Source organism: Crassostrea angulata, chromosome 3 (assembly GCF_025612915.1).
Source record: "Crassostrea angulata isolate pt1a10 chromosome 3, ASM2561291v2, whole genome shotgun sequence".
In the NCBI taxonomy this organism is placed as follows: Eukaryota; Metazoa; Mollusca; class Bivalvia; order Ostreida; family Ostreidae; genus Magallana; species Magallana angulata.
Genome location: NC_069113.1, coordinates 40,572,205 through 40,590,449, shown reverse-complemented (window position 1 = coordinate 40,590,449; position 18,245 = coordinate 40,572,205). Strand labels below are relative to the sequence as shown.

At 33.6% G+C, this 18,245-nt stretch overlaps 1 protein-coding gene across 3 annotated transcripts in view; it reads left to right on the top strand.

The window, feature by feature from the left end:
- LOC128177624 (leukocyte tyrosine kinase receptor-like) overlaps positions 1–18,245 on the top strand; it is a 201,830-nt gene that overhangs the window by 124,373 nt on the left and 59,212 nt on the right. For all 3 annotated transcript variants that reach the window (XM_052844424.1, XM_052844423.1, XM_052844422.1), the window contains exons 7-10: positions 3,089–3,248; positions 4,158–4,308; positions 10,919–11,035; positions 14,283–14,448. In XM_052844424.1, the coding sequence (XP_052700384.1) occupies positions 3,089–3,248; positions 4,158–4,308; positions 10,919–11,035; positions 14,283–14,448 (594 nt within the window). The remainder of the gene's footprint in view (positions 1–3,088; positions 3,249–4,157; positions 4,309–10,918; positions 11,036–14,282; positions 14,449–18,245) is intronic.

Genomic DNA, 18,245 nt, shown 5'->3' with positions numbered 1-18,245 from the left:
CCAATTCTTTGATTATTGTTAGATAAATTTTTTAGGAAACGCATGTGTGTCGTATATCGTCATTATCAAGTCGTATAAATGATCGATCTATTTCTAACAGTGTCTATGTAAAACAATAGCGTGTAACTGCATTACTGGATACAAAGTAAACAAGTTTCATCAAATCATAGTAATTGCTAAGCTTTCTGCACTTGAGATCCCCCTTTGAAGTCCGACACGAGACAGGTGCATGCCTATGACACCGGAAATTGTTAAACAAACATTGACCACGCGCTGAGTCAACAGGTGGCTGGTTACGTAATGGCGAATACACTGGCAATAGTCAGAGTGGATAATTATTTTAATGCTTGGGAATAAAATATTTCTGACAAAGTAAGTTTAGTTTTGCATAACACGCGATATCGGGAATTGTTTAAAATGCAAGCGACTTTGTAGATGTTGCCGGTATTTGAAAATATGATGCATAAGTATAAAGCGTAATTGTTTTAATGTTAATCATTAATAATAATTGGTAGCAATATCAGGGACATCGTGGCATCATACACTGATAATGTTACTGCAGTTTTATACGCCATTTGAAGTGATAAGATCGACGTATGGTCTGAATCGACGAATCGTAGGATTTTGTTAAAATTTTGGCTAAAAATGAGCAATTCGACGAGTCGTCGGGAAAATACGGTAGTCATTGACAAAGATTTTAATATTTATAGTGTGTATTTAATTTTTACCTAATTTGAGGCAAAAATGAAGTCTTCTATTTTTCATGAAGGTAATTGAGCATCCCTTTAATTATCTTATTGTTAAAGGTACAAAAAAATAATAACTGATAACACATACTTAATTTTATTTCAAAATCATAAATTTCAATCACATAGGCATATGCAAGGAAGGCCATGTTCGTTGAACTTCCATTGAAAAGCCGCTTATATCAACCAACGTTTCCTTTGAATCTTTGATAAAATATCTTGGGTTTTAAAAAATTGATCAATAAACAAAGACAATAGTTAAGACATTTTGAAAGGTATAATCAAGAATTTGATTTCTTTCTTTTTGCATAGCATTTTCTCGAATCTTAATTCAGTCTAAACAGACATTTTTTTGCTGAGGGAAATATGGAGGTATATGTATGATTTGAAAAACATTATGTGTTCATTCTTTGTTTTTGTGCAATTTTCCTGTTTTTATTATCCCCTCATGCAACTTGTTGCAAGGAGGATATAGCATCACTGCTAAGCGTGTGAGTGTATGAATGTGTGCGTGTGTCCATTGTCAGCTTTTTAGCAAAATTCCAAGAAAACCCTCTAATGAATATTTCTTAAAACTTTGTACACTTTTTTCGCATGATGAAAGGACAAACCCTATTGATTTCCAGGTCAATTGATTAAATATTTTTTAAATTATTCTAAAAAAATGAAGTTAAAACAAGAATTTTATGTACGACTTGACATGGTTATTTTATGTTTGAATTGAAGTAAATCGCTACCGTAGGAAGTTCAAATTAACAACTTGATATTTTTGGGGCTTTAGATCTAGTAAAGGTAAAAAAAACAAACGTTTTGTAGCATTGGAGGGTTAGAAGATTGCCCATAGTTAAAACTTGAAGCAGGCAAGAGATTAAAGTAATCTGATTTACATTGAAACAAGAAGTTGACTTTCGAACAAATTCTTGTATTAACTTACAATAAAACTAGTTCAAAATTCAGAAGAGACTTTGACAGATATCGCTCATTTATCATGCAAAAATTGTTTCATATTAATAATAGCTGCATATCAACTACTATTGGTTGACATACAACAAGCAACTAGAGTTGTCCATCAGAGCAGACTACAGATGGCTAGATCTTTAGCTACGTTTCATAATGTATATGGATCAGTTATTTATGCTTATATAAAAATGAATGTCACTAAGTGAATTTAAATTATTAAACTTTAAAGTATGTTTGTTGAGTTTCTGCTAGGAATAGGAAACCCGTACAACCACATTTATGTAACCCCCCTCCTCCAATTTATACACCACAAAGCTTGGGGATTGTAATAAAAAAATATTATGAATTCAAAGTGGTTTTAAGAAATACTTGTGTCATATTTATTTTGATCATGTATTTTCCTTAATAATACATTTTCCCCTACAATAAGTCATGTTGCAATGGGATGCTCCACTTAGCGGTGCCATTGTTGTTCACAATTTTATATTTGCTAACCAAAATTAAGTGTCAAGCTTCGAGTTAAACGCAAGATACAGAATTTTGCTCACATTTCTCTGTTTGTACACAGAGCTAAGGCTATGTTTGTTGGGAAAATCCTCTCAAGAACTACATTGGTACAATTTTTTTGATTACTTTGCAAGCATCCTCATGTAATGTAGAATATAAATTGTTAAAATAGTGACCCCCAGACTAATACTGGGGCCCCGAGAAGGGTGTAAATTTAACATAGAAATATATAGGGAAAATATTTAGAAATCTTGAGCAAGCATCCTCAATAAATATAGATTACAAATTGTTCAAATCGTTGACTAATAAAGCATGCAAAGTCGTGGCCTGTTGCCTTTATGCCAAAAAAAAATCTTCACTACTTTACTTACGGAGAGTCTGTACAGTGTGTATGATGAATAATTATTTTTTGATTTAAAAAACAAAAAACCTCATTAAAAACATTAATTGGTAATACTCCAGACCACAAATACATGCAGCCAACATGCTTGCATCTCGTTTTGATGATAAAGAACTTGAAGAAAAGCAGCTGCCATTAAGATTTATGATTGTGTCTTTGTTTCAGAGCGCAAATGATGGTTTCGTCATTATTGCTTTCCAAACCTGCATTTAAGTTGATGCTGTGTTAAACCAATGCATTTACTAAAAGCATTTTCCCAAGAGTTCTAAAACTTCTCAGAATTAGATGTGCAAGAGCTTTTTATGGTTCCAAGACACCCAGTTATGCATCTTAATTCAACAAAGGATTTCATCACATTGTGTAAAATACCATAAATAAAACACTTGGTGTCAATTAAGCATCGATCTTTATAGGTCTCGGAGACCTAATAGAAATGTTTAAAACATAGCATTAAAGATTTTAATTTTTCTTGTAGAATACAAGTTTAACAGTTGTAATGCCTTTGGATCAGAGGGTCCTATACAGTCAAAGTGCAACTCTGTATATAAATCCAGCAAGACTGTGGTCCAAGTCTTAAGCAGTGGCTATTTAAAAGGTGTACAGCAGTGGACAGTTCCTGAAAATGGCACATATGAGTGAGTGGTTACAACTTTCTGTCACTTAACAACCTAGTGGTTAACATATTTTCGAAGATTTAATATCAGTAAACTATAGTTACAACAATATATTTAGCCTAATCACTATGATAAACTATGGTATGATTACATTTTAATGCTTTATGATATTCTATTGGGTTATTTAAACAATAAAATGATTTCTATGCTTACGTGGGTTATGTAAATTTTTTCTATAATGATCGCTACCTTCATAATCGGCATGAATCATCAAAGTAAGCATTTTATTGTTTATATTTACATCTTTATTTTAATAAATTGATTGTAAAAAGTAAGTAAAATTCACCAAATTAGTATGAATGTACATCAGTACATTAGCTTAAAGAAATAGCCAAATCGTCTCCTATCTGAATTTAAGTCCGACATCATCATGATTATTTTGTGCAGTCTGTTTTTTTTCTTAGGTCAGTGTAGGTTTCGACCGATCAATGAATGGGGCATTTTGATTTCAGTCCTGTTAGTTTCAGTCACTGTAGGTTTCGACCAATTAATAAACTGGGCATGTCGATATAAGTCCTCTTACAATAAATTTACAATGCTTTAGGAATGCAATTTTAATGATCAAACAGTTCCTAATGTTTAACACATTCATTTTAGGTCTAAAACTGGAATTTTTACCTCAAAATGTAAACAAAAGCATTTTCATAGCAAAGAATTGTAAGCTCTGTAACTCGCTTATAACTCAACAGATGACTCTCAAATTTTGGTTTCCAGCATTAAAAATGCCTAACTGAAGCACTGTAAACATTAAAATTGGAAAATTAATTTTTGACCAAAAATGTGACCATGCCCCTCTAATGTTCTGTGGTATTCCTGGTTAGGAATAGATTTGAATGTTGTGTGGTATTCTATGGTGTGATTACATTTTAGAATCCATGCCTCTGGGGCAGCGGGTGGTAATGGAGTATGGACAATGGACGGGTCCGTGGGTACTCTTGTGGGTGGATTATTCCATCTGTCTGCAGGGGAACACCTGTACATACTGGTTGGCCAGAAAGGGTCTGACGCCTGCACTCTAAAGGTATGTCATCCGTTAATGATATTAACCCAGGAAGCTTCAATGATTAAACCCAGTGAACAATTCACATTCAGGTATTATTTAAATTAAACTTGGATCCTTTTTTTTTTTAATCAAATGTATAGTCCAAAAAAGAGTCATTCCTTTTAAAGAAAATTTGCTTTTTTAAAATTGTAATTTGATAAAATAGCAATCCATTTTTGGGGTAGATTTGAGAAGTAAAGTCAAAAATCTGAATAAAAGTGTTTATGAAACAGTAGTTTGAGCACTGTGATATAAAGACCCTTGGCAAGAATTGAATGCATTAAGAGAAAGAAATAAGTAAGTCTCTGAATTTAATGCATTCCAAGAGACAGGAGAATGTATTATCCTTCATCTGTTAAACCTCTGTCTTGCCCTCCCTGATTCATCTGTTAAAGCAGTCATTGTAGACTTTGTATTGTCCTCATTCGTCTGTTAAAGCAGTCATTGTAGACTCTGTATTGTCCTCATTCGTCTGTTAAAGCAGTCATTGTACACTCTATTGTCCTCCTTCTTCTGTTAAAGCAGTCATTGTACACTCTGTATTGTCTTCCTTCATCTGTTAAAGCAGTTATTGTAGACTTTGTATTGCACTTCAATCATTTTAAACTCTGAAATGCCCTTCAATCATTGTAAACTTTGAATTGCCCTTCAATCATTGCCCTCCTTCAATTGTTGAAGCATTCATTGTAGAATCTGTATTGTCCTCCTTCGTCTGTTTAAGCAGTTATTGTAGACTCTGTATTGCCCTTCAGTCATTGTAGACTCTGTATTGTCCTCCTTCATCTGTTAAAGCAGTCTTTGTACACTCTGTATTGTCCTCCTTCAGCTGTTAAAGCAGTCATTTTACACTCTGAATTGCCCTCCTACGTCTGTAAAAGCAGTCATTGTACACTATACTGTCCTCCTTCATATGTTAAAGCAGCTTTATAGACTTAATATTGCCCTTCAGTCATTGTAAACTCTGTATTGTCCTTCTTCACCTTTAACTGTAGAAGCATTCATTGTGCAACCTGTATTGTCCTCTTTCATCTGTTAAAAAAGACATTGTAGACCTCCTTTATATGTTAAAGCAGTCATTGTAGACTCTTTATTGCCCTCCTTCATCTGTTAAAGCAGTCATTGTAGACTCTGTATTGTCCTCCTTTAATTATACCCCCGCTCCGAAGGAGAGGGGGTATACTGTTTTACCCTTGTGTGTCTGTCTGTCTGTCCGTCCTTCTGTCTGTCCGTCCGTAACAAAAATTTCTGTCGCATTTATCTCAGCAACTACTTATCGCAGATGCTTGAAATTTCAACACAGCGTTTGTTAAGGCATGCCATATCGTGGGATATATTTTTGTACCAATCGGACGTCAACTTCCTGTTAAATGACGACGTTGCTTATTTTTTAACCAAAATTTTCAAACAAATTTTCGTCAAAGATTTCTCAGCAACCGTTTATCGCAGATGCTTGAAATTTTTACACAGTATTTGTATAGGCATGCCATATCGTGGGATATATTTTTGTACCAATCGGACGTCAACTTCCTGTTAAATGACGACTTTGCTTATTTTTTAAATAAAATTTTCAAACAAATTTTCGTCAAAGATTTCTCAGCAACTGTTTATTGCAGATGCTTGAAATTTTTACACAGTATTTGTGTAGGCATGCTATATGGTGGGATATATTTTTGTACCAATCGGACGTCAACTTCCTGTTAAATGACGACGTTGCTTATTTTTTAACCAAAATTTTCAAACAAATTTTCGTCAAAGATTTCTCAGCAACTGTTTATCGCAGATGCTTGAAATTTTTACACAGTATTTGTATAGGCATGCCATATCGTGGGATATATTTTTGTACCAATCGGACGTCAACTTCCTGTTAAATGACGACTTTGCTTATTTTTTAAATAAAATTTTCAAACAAATTTTCGTCAAAGATTTCTCAGCAACTGTTTATTGCAGATGCTTGAAATTTTTACACAGTATTTGTGTAGGCATGCTATATGGTGGGATATATTTTTGTACCAATCGGACGTCAACTTCCTGTTAAATGACGACGTTGCTTATTTTTTAACCAAAATTTTCAAACAAATTTTCGTCAAAGATTTCTCAGCAACTGTTTATCGCAGATGCTTGAAATTTTTACACAGTATTTGTATAGGCATGCCATATCGTGGGATATATTTTTGTACCAATCGGACGTCAACTTCCTGTTAAATGACGACTTTGCTTATTTTTTAAATAAAATTTTCAAACAAATTTTCGTCAAAGATTTCTCAGCAACTGTTTATTGCAGATGCTTGAAATTTTTACACAGTATTTGTGTAGGCATGCTATATGGTGGGATATATTTTTGTACCAATCGGACGTCAACTTCCTGTTAAATGACGATTTGTTTATTTTTTGCCAAAATTTTCAAACAAAGAACTCTATATGATATTAGTCAAATTTGGCCCCCAAAATTCGTTATTTTTAAAATGATTCAGGTACATTAACTTGTTGTGTTATTTTATATAAGAGTTGACATGAAATATGTTTTTCACCTATTTATTTGATTTATATGCACTCACTGGCAGTATGTGACGTCAGAAGTGACGCTATTTTTATAATTTAATCAAAATCAATCAAAAAGTGACATTTTTTTTTTATCTTTTTCCGATAGGGAAATATAGAGCGACTCTTTGAACAAGAACAAACTTTTTGTCACTTATAAGTTTTGGATAGATACATCTTTGGTGAAAATATTTTGTTTGTTCAAGCAGTCGCTCAATGTTTCCTTAAAGAAAAACTACCTAAAAACAAGCCGTTTTATGCTAAAAATGAGAAAATGGCGGGAAAAGGTAAACTTTATGATGTCATATTTTTAAATTGTGGGTACTAAAATCAAAATGAAAATGATGAAAAAACTTCAATTGTATATTTGTACAAATAAAACGAAGAATTTCAGTAAAATGACAATGTTCATTTTAGGGGGCCATTTTGGGGTCAAACCATATATAGTCCTTTTCGTCAAAGAATTCTCAGCAACTATTTATCGCAGATGCTTAAAATTTTAACACACTATTTGTTTAGGCATGCCATATTGTGGGATATATTTCTGTACCAATCGAGTGTCAACTTCCTGTTAAATGACGACTTTGTTTATTTTTTGCCAAAATTTTCAAACAAATTTTCGTCAAAGATTTCTCAGCAGCTATTTATCGCAGATGCTTGAAATTTTTACACAGTGTTTGTTAAGGCATGCCATATTGTTGGATATATTTTTGTACCAATCAGACGTCATCTTCCTGTTAAATGAGTACTTTGTTTATTTTAGCCAAAATTTTCAAACAAATTTTCGTCAAAAATTTCTCAGCAGCTATTTATCGCAGATGCTTGAAATTTTAACACACTATTTGTTTAGGCATGCCATATTGTGGGATATATTTCTGTACCAATCGGATGCCAGCTTTCTGTTAAATGTCGACTTTGCTTATTTTGCATATTCACATCAGAGCGGGGGTATCACTAGTGAGCATTGGCTCACAGATTTCTTGTTTTTTAGCATTCATTGTAGACTCTGTATTGTCCTCCTTCATCTGTTTAAGCAGTTTTTGTAGACTTTGTATTGCCCTTCAGTCAATGTAAACTCTGTATTATCCTCCTTTATATGTTATAGCAGTCATTGTACACTCTGTATTGTCCTCCGTGTGTTAAAGCAGTCATTGTACACTCTGACTTGCCCTCCTCCATCTGTTAAAGCAGTCATTGTAGACTCTGTATTGTCCTCTTTCTTCTGTTAAAGCAGTTATTGTAGACTTTGTATTGCACTTCAATCATTTTGACTCTGAATTGCCCTTCAATCATTGTAAACTTTGAATTGCTCTTCAGTCATTGTAAACTCTGAATTGCCCTCCTTCAATTATTGAAGCATTCATTGTAGACTCTGTATTGTCCTCCTCCATCTGTTTAAGCAGTCATTGTAGACTCTGTGTCGTCCTCCATCTGTCAAAGCAGTCATTGTAGACTCTTTATTGTTCTCCTTCATCTGTTAAGCAGTCATTGTAGACTCTTTATTGCCCTCCTTCATCTGTTAAAGCAATCATTGTAGACTCTGTTTTGTCCTCCTTCAATTTTCAAAGCATTCATTGTAGACTCAGTATTGTCCTCCTTCAATTTTTGAAGCATTCATTGTAAACTCTATATGCCCTCCTTCATCTGTTAAAGCAGTCATTGTAGACTCTGAATTTCCTTCCTTCATTTGTTAAAGCAGTCATTGTAGACGCTGCATTGTCCTCTTTATCTTTTTATGCAGTAAATGTAAAGTCTGTTACATCTTCATTGACTGTTAATGCAGGGCTCTACATGAACGCTTGTCTGGTACCAGTTAAAAAAATATATGGACAAGTGAATTTATGTAAAGAAGTCTCAAAAATTTAGAATTAAAAGAAAGTTGGATGATATGTCGATTCGTAGTCTCATAAAAAGTTTATTGATTGATAAGTTATTTACAATATTGATCCCGACAACAAATTGCAATGCAATTGAGTTACTCTTGATCGGGGTTGAAGTGCACTTTTTTCAAACAACTTGCAATATTGAACTGTAAAGGTGTGGATCTTAGTTCTTACAAAGTTTTGATTTACCAGACCAAACCAACGTTAAGAAAGACAAAGGAACAATAAGTAGTAAAGATAAAGGATTATGGAAAGAAATGTAATTTTTTTTAGGGATCATTTATAGACCATAAAGACGTTATATGTTTTTATAAATAGCTGAGAATGCAATATCGGATGACAAACAGTTAAACCTGACAAAATTAAACCTGATGCTAAAATGTCTTGTAAAATTTGTCATGACAGCTACAGCTAACAAATCATGTTTAATATTGCATGGAACAAATACATTTAGGAAAGACACTAAGTTTCCATTTGAAAAGTCAGATTATTAATTATAGCAAGAATAATTAATAATAAAGGACTCTATTTAAGTAATTCAGAACTGTAGTTTTTAAGATAACAATATTTGATCTTAAATATTAAAAATTTTTCGGTCAAGTGAAGTTGAAGTTCGAACAAGTAAATGTCTTAATCACTTGTCCTATTGGACAAGTAGGAAAAAAGTTAATGTATAGCCCTGTAAAGCAGTCATTAATCAGCAAAATGGTACACATCATGGACAAGATTGACAGTCTCTAACCGGTTAACTTATTACTTGGTCAGAATGATGGTAACTCGTTACAAAATCAGTAACCTGTAAGTTGCAATATATATAAATAGTGTATACTTTAACGCGCCAATTTGAAAGTAAATTTAATTTTTCATCTTTCAAAACTGTTATTTAATCAAGTTAAATTGGACCTGTTAACCTTAGACCCCAAGGCTAAACTTTAGGAGGGAAATTGGTCATTAGGTGTTAATTATAATGATTATCAAAACAGTATGTCATGTTTGTACCTACTATCATTGTGGTTTTTTTACTTTTTCTCCCTTTTACACGACATCAATTTATTACATAAAAAATGCAATTAGTCAAAATCGAGCACATACATTGCTACTACGATTTGAAAGGATAATCACTTCAAATGGAAATCTCTAACTTGTCATGGGCAGACTTTGTTTTGAGAAGTCAAACTGACTGTACTGCGAATTAACAAATGAGCAGTGAAACAATTTCATGACTATTTGCTCGTTATCCTTGTTAAAGGTATCTCTTTGAATAATTATCATGAGTTACAATTTTTATGAAATATATTAATTTACTCATTAACAGAATATTCCTGTTGACATTCTTTCTGTGATAATTAGAACAATTATTAAAAATGTCAAAGATATAAAAAAAATCTGCATATTTTGATACAAGAACTCACAAAGTAACCGGTTAAAGCTGAACACTGCTCGCAAAAAGCCACCGTCGCACAGGTATATAAACCATTCGATTTTGTTACATCCAATTGCACACTTGAACCTTGTGGCTGACATGTAGTATTCCTTTCGTGTTTTTGGATTTTATGCATTAATTTGTTATTTTGTGTGTATGCTCTTTTTTAAAATAATGCTTTGACCCATTTATTTGATGTTAGTATTCTCCAGGCTTGAAAAAATGCATAAAATTTGATAATTTCATTGCAGCTGAGTAACACGACAACACAATATGTATGCATGTCCACACAAGTGAGACCTCTACAGCGAAATACTATAAAGTGTTAATAAGTCTGCGGCTTGTATAGGAGTTGTAGGGGTAGCGGTGATGACAGAGAAATGTTGTGGACAGTGCCTATTTATGAGTGGTGTTCAGCTTTAATCTTTTGGAACGAATCATTATTAACCAATTAGCAATTCTGCTGCAAATAGGTTGCCATTCCTAGTACTTTACATGCATTTTTGATTTGCATTGTTTCCATGTTTTGTCTTTCTGATCGACAATGAAATTAACATGTTTGCTGCAAGATTTGATTTAATGTTGATGAATATTCCCCATCATGTAATTTCACTATAGATGTGGCTATAAAAGTGGCTGATGCTAAATCTAGTCTGTCTGGATTTGGAATGCAATGAATGTATCTTCACATGATTACCATGAGAACCTTTATGAACTATACATGAGTTGTTGTTTTTTTTAACAGATGCCCCAGTCCGTGTTGAAGATATGTGAAGCAAGAGACTCCCTGAACAGTTCTGTATCCCCCTCTTTGGGAGCTGGGGGAGGGGGTGGAGGAGGTGGGGCATCCTTTGTGTTCAGAGTAAGTTGCTTTAGCCCATGCAAGTGTTTGATTATAGTAAAGGAAGTTTAGTGAATTTGAATTAAGTTTTTGAGTCATAGATGGAGGTCAGAACAGATCTCTTTTAAATCTATTTTGGAACCATATTTTCACTCCCATTTGTCCAACCTGTCTCATAAGAAGTGTTTGTGGATTTAGAGTGTGAAATTACTTAAATGAATTAAAAAAATTTCTAGATCAAAGATCAGGGTCATAGCAGACATCTGTGGCAAAATTCTTGTTCTGATCTTATGTTCTCTCTCTTTGGCACAATCTGAACTTTACCAAAGATGGCCTGTAGGTAAATGGTGTGAAGTGACCTAATGTGTCTAATTCAAAAATTCAAGGTCATTCCTTATTTAAGAGATATGGTACAGGTTTATTTTAAATTCTTTTTATGTAACAATTATACAATGCAATGTTAAATATCACATGGAACAGAACACCTTTCCCTTCTAAACCCCAATCCATCATATCTTAAATGATGTGAACATTGTGAAGAGAACTCTTCGTGTTAATCATTTTTCGCTCACCTTCGCTAAAAGTGCGTTAGCTTTTCTGATCACTGTTCTGTCTGTCTGTGAACTTTTTACATTTCAACTGTTTCTCCAGAACAGGGCCAATTTCAACCAAACTTCGCACGAAGCATTATTAGGTGAAGGTGATTCAACTTTGTTAAAATGAAGGACCATGCCCTCTTTCAAGTGGAGATAATTAGAAATTACTTAATTTATTTTTGATATTTTTCATAATCTTCTTCTCAAAAACCAATTGACCAGAAAAGCTGAAACTTGTGTGGAAGCATCCTCAGGTAGTTTAGTTTCAAGTTTGTTCAAACCATAATCCCCGGGGGTAAGGTGGGGCCACAATAGGGGGGGTCAAAATTTTACCTAGGAATATATAAAGAAAAAGTTTAAAAAGTCTTCTCAAAAACCAATTGGCCAGAAAAGCTGTAATTTGTGTGAAAGCACCCTCAGGTAGTGTTGATTTTAGTTTGTTCAAACCATGATCTCGTGGGGTAGGGTTGGGCCACCATGGGGTCAAATTTTTACATAGGAATGTAAAGAGTGATATCTTCTTTTCGAAAGTCATTTAAGCAGAAAATCTGTTTCTTGAGTGGAAGCATCCTAAGGTTGTGTAATATATATATATAGAGAGAGAGAGAGAGAGAGAGAGAGAGAGAGAGAGAGAGAGAGAGAGAGAGAGAGAGAGAGAGAGAGAAATATTTAAAAATTAAATAAAAAAGGATGAGACTGTAAGGGGGGGGGGGTCAAATGTTTACATATGAAATAAATTTGATTATTCTCAAAAGTATATAGTATTATTAATAAGCAAGCATATTGATATTTGTTGATTTTCAGTTGTTTAGACAGTGGCCCAGGATTATTCTTGGGCCACACAAGGGTTCAAAGTTTGATGTTGGTTTATATTTATAAGAACAGTTGTTTAAGATCTTTTTGAGAGTGGCAATGCTCAATATGTGATATAACTATGAAATCATCTAGGTACAAAAGGGGCTCAACATAAGAACATCTGTAGAAAATTTTGAAAATCTTTTAATACAGGATCTCTTTTACTCATTAATTATCCCAATATTTTGGATATGACTTAATGTAGCTGATTTAATTATGTCTTATGTTGCTCATGTGAGCAATGTTGCCCATGGCCCTCTTGTTTAAACTGCAATGCACAATATGAGATATGGCAATAAAATCATCCTGTTATAAAAAGGGACTCAATGATAAACATATTAAGAATATCTAGGGGAAAAAATTGAAAATCTTTTAATACTGGACTTATTATGCTACATTGTCCAGATATTTTGTATAAGACTCCATAAAGCTGACTTTTTTATTTTTCTGTTGTTGCTCAGGTGAGCGATGTGGTCCATGGGCCTATTGTTTTGAAAGGGGCATGATCACAATTGTAGTCAAGATTTATTTTTCCATTTTTAATGTTTACAGTGCTTCAATTGGGCATTTTTAATGGTCAACAAAATTTGAGTTTCAGTTACTGAGTTATAAGCGAGATCTAGAGCTCACAGTATTTTGTCATGCTAACCAAGCTCAGGTCATGCTTTTGTTTACATTTTGAAAATTCCAGGTTTTTACCTAAGATGAATGAGACAAACACTAGGAACTGTAGATTTGTGTTCAAATAAGTAGATTGAAAAAAAAAACAGCTTTAGATAAAACTCAAATTTTGGTTGATTATAAGAAATGCATTACTATAAAGTGTTTTAAACAGTAAAAATACAAAAATAAAATTTGACCAAAAACATGACCATGCATGCTTTTTAAACAAATTCTCTATTACCTTTCCATGGATTATTCTCAGAGATGTGATATTGAATGTAATCTGGTTAACGTTATCATGGTAAGGCCCATAGACTTCTTTTAATTTTTTATCATTTTCTAATATTCCGCCATTAAATTGATTCGATTTACAATTTGCCATCATCAATTTTGGAGATATCCTGCAATAAAAAGGGTTAACCATGTATAATCTAAAGCAATCTTATTGAGACCTTTTTTAGTTTGTTCATTGTTTATTGAGTCAAATTATCTTTACTGATTGACATTTTCATTTTCTTTTCAATAAAAATTCTGTAAATTTGTTTTATCAAATGATTTTCTAAAGTGACCTTAACATTATGAATATCCTGGAAGGTTATCAGAAAACTTTCTAGATAAAGACTTAATTTCTACATTGTATTGAATTATTTCATTTGAAGATTGGAAACTTTCTGTTCAAAAAATATTGTGAGATTAGTAAGATTTTCCATAATTTGTATTAACAAATAGAAGAGTTTTCTCTGTATAAAAGTTGACACTATTTTTTGGGCACTTTTAGATATGAATGCAACTATTTTTGCTGCTTGTATTGCAATATTGATGCAGAAAGAAAAACAAAAGATTTCTTTGGAATATTTGACTTAGTATCAACCAAGTGGAATGAAGACATGTTTCCATATGTATCAAATAGTGAAAAATGAAATGTTTTGATTCTTGTTTTTTATACATTAATAGACCTTGTTAATCAGCATTTTGGCACATAGCAGTAAAAAAAAAAAAAGTAATGAAAAGGGACAGCACATGTTATACAAGATGCACTGTTACTTTCATCTTTAAAGCTTGTGTATTATAAACTCTGATCAAAAATTTCTTCAGAATAGTGCAGATTTTATAAAATTGTTAAAATTATCTTAATTTCTTTAAACATTTTTCAGGTTAAAGAAGGAAGTGATGAGATAGATCTGCTGATGGTAGCAGGTGGGGGAGGAGGGCTGGCCCACAGGAATACCTACACTGATCCCCTGCAACTGGACCCTGCAGGACACAAGTTCAAGAATCCGGGTCAAGGTTACAGTGGTTATACAAATCCCAATGGTGCAGGTTAGTCAATCGATGACATTTGATCAATCTTGGAGAAGCTCATATCAAAATTCAAGTAATTAATAATCAAAGTACTGAAGGTACTGGAAAGGGTTATCAAGCTTATCTAGAATAACGAGAAAATTTGGCGCATACGTATTTTAGCGCAAACGCATGTGCTAGTACAGTGGCGCAATTAAATTTTAGCGCACGTCACCTTTCTTTAAAAAAGAATACAAAAAATGTTCTTGTTTGATAAACGATCACGCCCAAATTTAGTTCTGTGTTCACTCAAGCACGTGAACACAACGACTTTGATTTCTATCTTGCATGCACGGTAAACTGTCGTTGAGAAAAATACACTTACTTTTGTGTAAATCGTCAGTAGATAGATATGAAAACTTCATTTATTGGCGATAATGTGTAATTTTTGTTGGTAAACAAATTTGAGTTATCGGACTTTGAACTTAACGTGTCGACTTGGATAACACTAGAAGAGTCCCGAAAGTAAAAGTGAAATGGAATGCTACATTTACCATGAGTTTTGATCACCATGAGCAAATCTTTTTTACAGTAATTTTACATTAAAAAAACACAAAAAGAGGTATTGTCTTGTTATCTGTATATCCACTTATCAGAGATCAAGGAAATTGTCAGCGTTAACGATCGCCACGCTTAATCACATTTTCACCTCGATGCGCTAAATGGAAGTGGCATGGGGAGAAGCCCAATTTTCAAGATGCTAATGAGAGATATTAAAAAGCAATTAAATTTGAATTAATTAATCCATGTTTAGGCACTTATACCCGATAACCCATACCGTTTACCTGTGTAATTGTTTAAACAAACAGAATCGACAGCATTTTATATTACGTATACAAACACTTCTACATAGCATTAAAAATGGACTGACGTTATGGTTTTGCAACTTTAAGTTTACTGCATATGGATAATCGTTGGCGCACTATTAATTTTAGCGCTCAGAGGCAGTTGCGCCAAAGGCGCTAAAATTTGTAGTGCGCCATATTTTCTCGTTTTACAGTATGCATTAAGGTGGTATTGGGACACCTCCATAATGTGTCATACTTTCTATTAAAATAAACAATTAGTTCAAGTTTATGTACTGTAAATTCCTTATACTTAGTGAGTACTTAATTTTGTGATCACGCTGTTTCGCGAGAATATAAAATCGGGAATGCGGAACTTTTATCCTTTTTTCCTATAGTTCCCAACTCGAAGAAAAATAATGCCAAGATTTTTAAATTCGCGAAGGGTATCTCCCGCGATTTTACGCGGAGATTAATTCCTCGCATTTAATTAGGAATCTACAGTAATTGTTTACCTTCAAAATTTTACCAAACCCAAAGGGTTTAAGCGCTAAATATGATCTGTTAATCATGAGTTCGAATCCCACTGGGGCTTTTATAATAATTTTTACCTTTCTAAAAAAATTTTAAAACATTTCTTTTTGGTCAAATATTGTAGAATTTAATATTCTAAACTGATGAATGTATTTTGATTACAATGTGCTTTTATCCACATTAATATTGACAGGTGTCCCATACCACCATAAGATTTCATATTGAGGTACTGTAGAACTCATGTTCAATATCAGAAAAAAGCAAACTTTACTGTATCACTAGCCAGTATCTTTTTATTTCTGTAATACCCAGTACTCAATGAAATTGGTAAATGAAGAGGTCAAGTGTGAAAAATACACCAATCAAAGGAATCGCTCAATATTTGAATTCTCAGAATACACAGCTAATTGCAAGATTTGGAAATGTAGTCTTGATGAATTACCTTCAAAGAAGGGAGAGCATGTTGCTTTGCTGCTGTCCTTCTGTCTCTCTGTCTGTCCGTCGGTCGGCTAGTCCACCAGATTTATCTTAATAATAGGTCAAATTTAATTAAGGGTAGGATCGAGCAATTTTCTCCTTGGACTTTGAAAAATTCCAGTTTTTAGCTCACCTGAACCGAAGGTTCAAGTGAGCTTTTCTGATCACCCGTTGTCCGTCGTCCGTCCGTCCGTCCGTCCGTCCGTCTGTCTGTCTGTCCATCCGTCTGTAAACTTTTCACATTTTCAACTTCTTCTCAAAAACCACTCGGCCAAATTTAACCAAATTTAGTACAAAGCATCCTTATGGAAAGGGGGTTATAAATTGTTAAAATAAAGGGCACAGCCCTTTTCAAAAGGGAGATAATTGCGAAACAGTAAGTTTAGGGTGCATGTCTTTAAAAATCTTCTTCTCAAGAACCACAGCACCAGAAATGCCAATATTTACACAAAAGCTTGTATATATAGTGAAGATTCTAAATTGTAAAAATCGTGACCCTCGGACCAAAACTGGGGCACCAGGCGGGGTTCAAAGTTTGACATAGAAATACATAGGAAAATGTTTAAAAAATCTTCTTCTCAAGAACCACTGCACCAGAAATGCCAATATTTACACAAAAGCTTTCATATATAGTGAAGATTCTAAATTGTAAAAATCGTGACCCTCGGACCAAAACTGGGGCCCCAGGCGGGGTTCAAAGTTTAACAAAGAACAACATATGGAAAATTTTTTAAAAATCTTCTTCTCAAGAACCACTGCACCAGAAATGCCAATATTTACACAAAAGCTTGTATACATAGTGAAGATTCTAAATTGTAAAAATCGTGACCCTCGGACCAAAACTGGGGCCCAAGGCGGGGTTCAAAGTTTAACATAGAAATACATAGGAAAATGTTTAAAAATCTTCTTCTCAAGAACCACTGCACCAGAAATGCCAATATTTACACAAAAGCTTGTATATATAGTGAAGATTTTAAATTGTAAAAATCGTGCCCCTCGGACCAAAACTGGGGCCCCAGGCGGGGTTCAAAGTTTAACATAGAAATACCTTAGGAAAATGTTTAAAAAATGTTGTTCTCAAGAACCACTGCTCCAGAAATGCCAATATTTACACAAAAGCTTGTATGTATAATGAAGATTCTAAATTGTAGAAATCGTGACCCTCGGACCAAGACTGGGGCCCCAGGCGGGGTTCAAAGTTTAACATAGAACTACATATGAAAAATGTTTAAAAATTTTCTTCTCAAGAACCACTTCACCAAAAATGCCAATACATACACAAAAGGTTGTATACATAGTGAAGATTGTAAAAATCGTGACCCCCGAACAAAAAGTGGGGCCCCAGTAGGGGTTTAGATTTTAACATATGTAGGAAAATGTTTTAAAATCTTCTCAAGAACTATAGTGCAACTGTTTGGGATATTACTATGCATACATGTACATCTAAAATAATGTAGATTCAAAAAATTGTAACTCCCGGACAATTGATGGGCACCAAGAGGGGTTCAAAATTTAAACATTTTAAAAAACATAAAGGAAAAGTTTAAAAATTTTCTTCTCAAGAACTACAATATTTTAGTTTGTGGAATTTCTATGCATGCATCCTTTGCTTATGTAGATTCCTAATTGGTAAAATTGTGACCCTCGGACCAATACTGGGGCCCGAAGATGGGGTCAAAATTTATTAAAGAAATATAAAGGTAACATGTTAAAAAATCTTCTTCTCGAGAACTACAATGCTTCAATTTGTGAGATTACTATCATGCATACAACCTTGTATAATGAAGGTTCGACAGTTTTAAAATAGTGACCCCTGGACTAATACTAGAGACCCAAGATGGGTTTAAAGTTAAATGTAGAAGTACCGGTATATATGGAAAATGTTTAAAAATCTTCTTTTCGAGAACTACAATGCATCAATTTGTCAGATAACTACGTCAGCACCCTCAAATAGTGTAGATTCGAAATTATAAAAGCCGT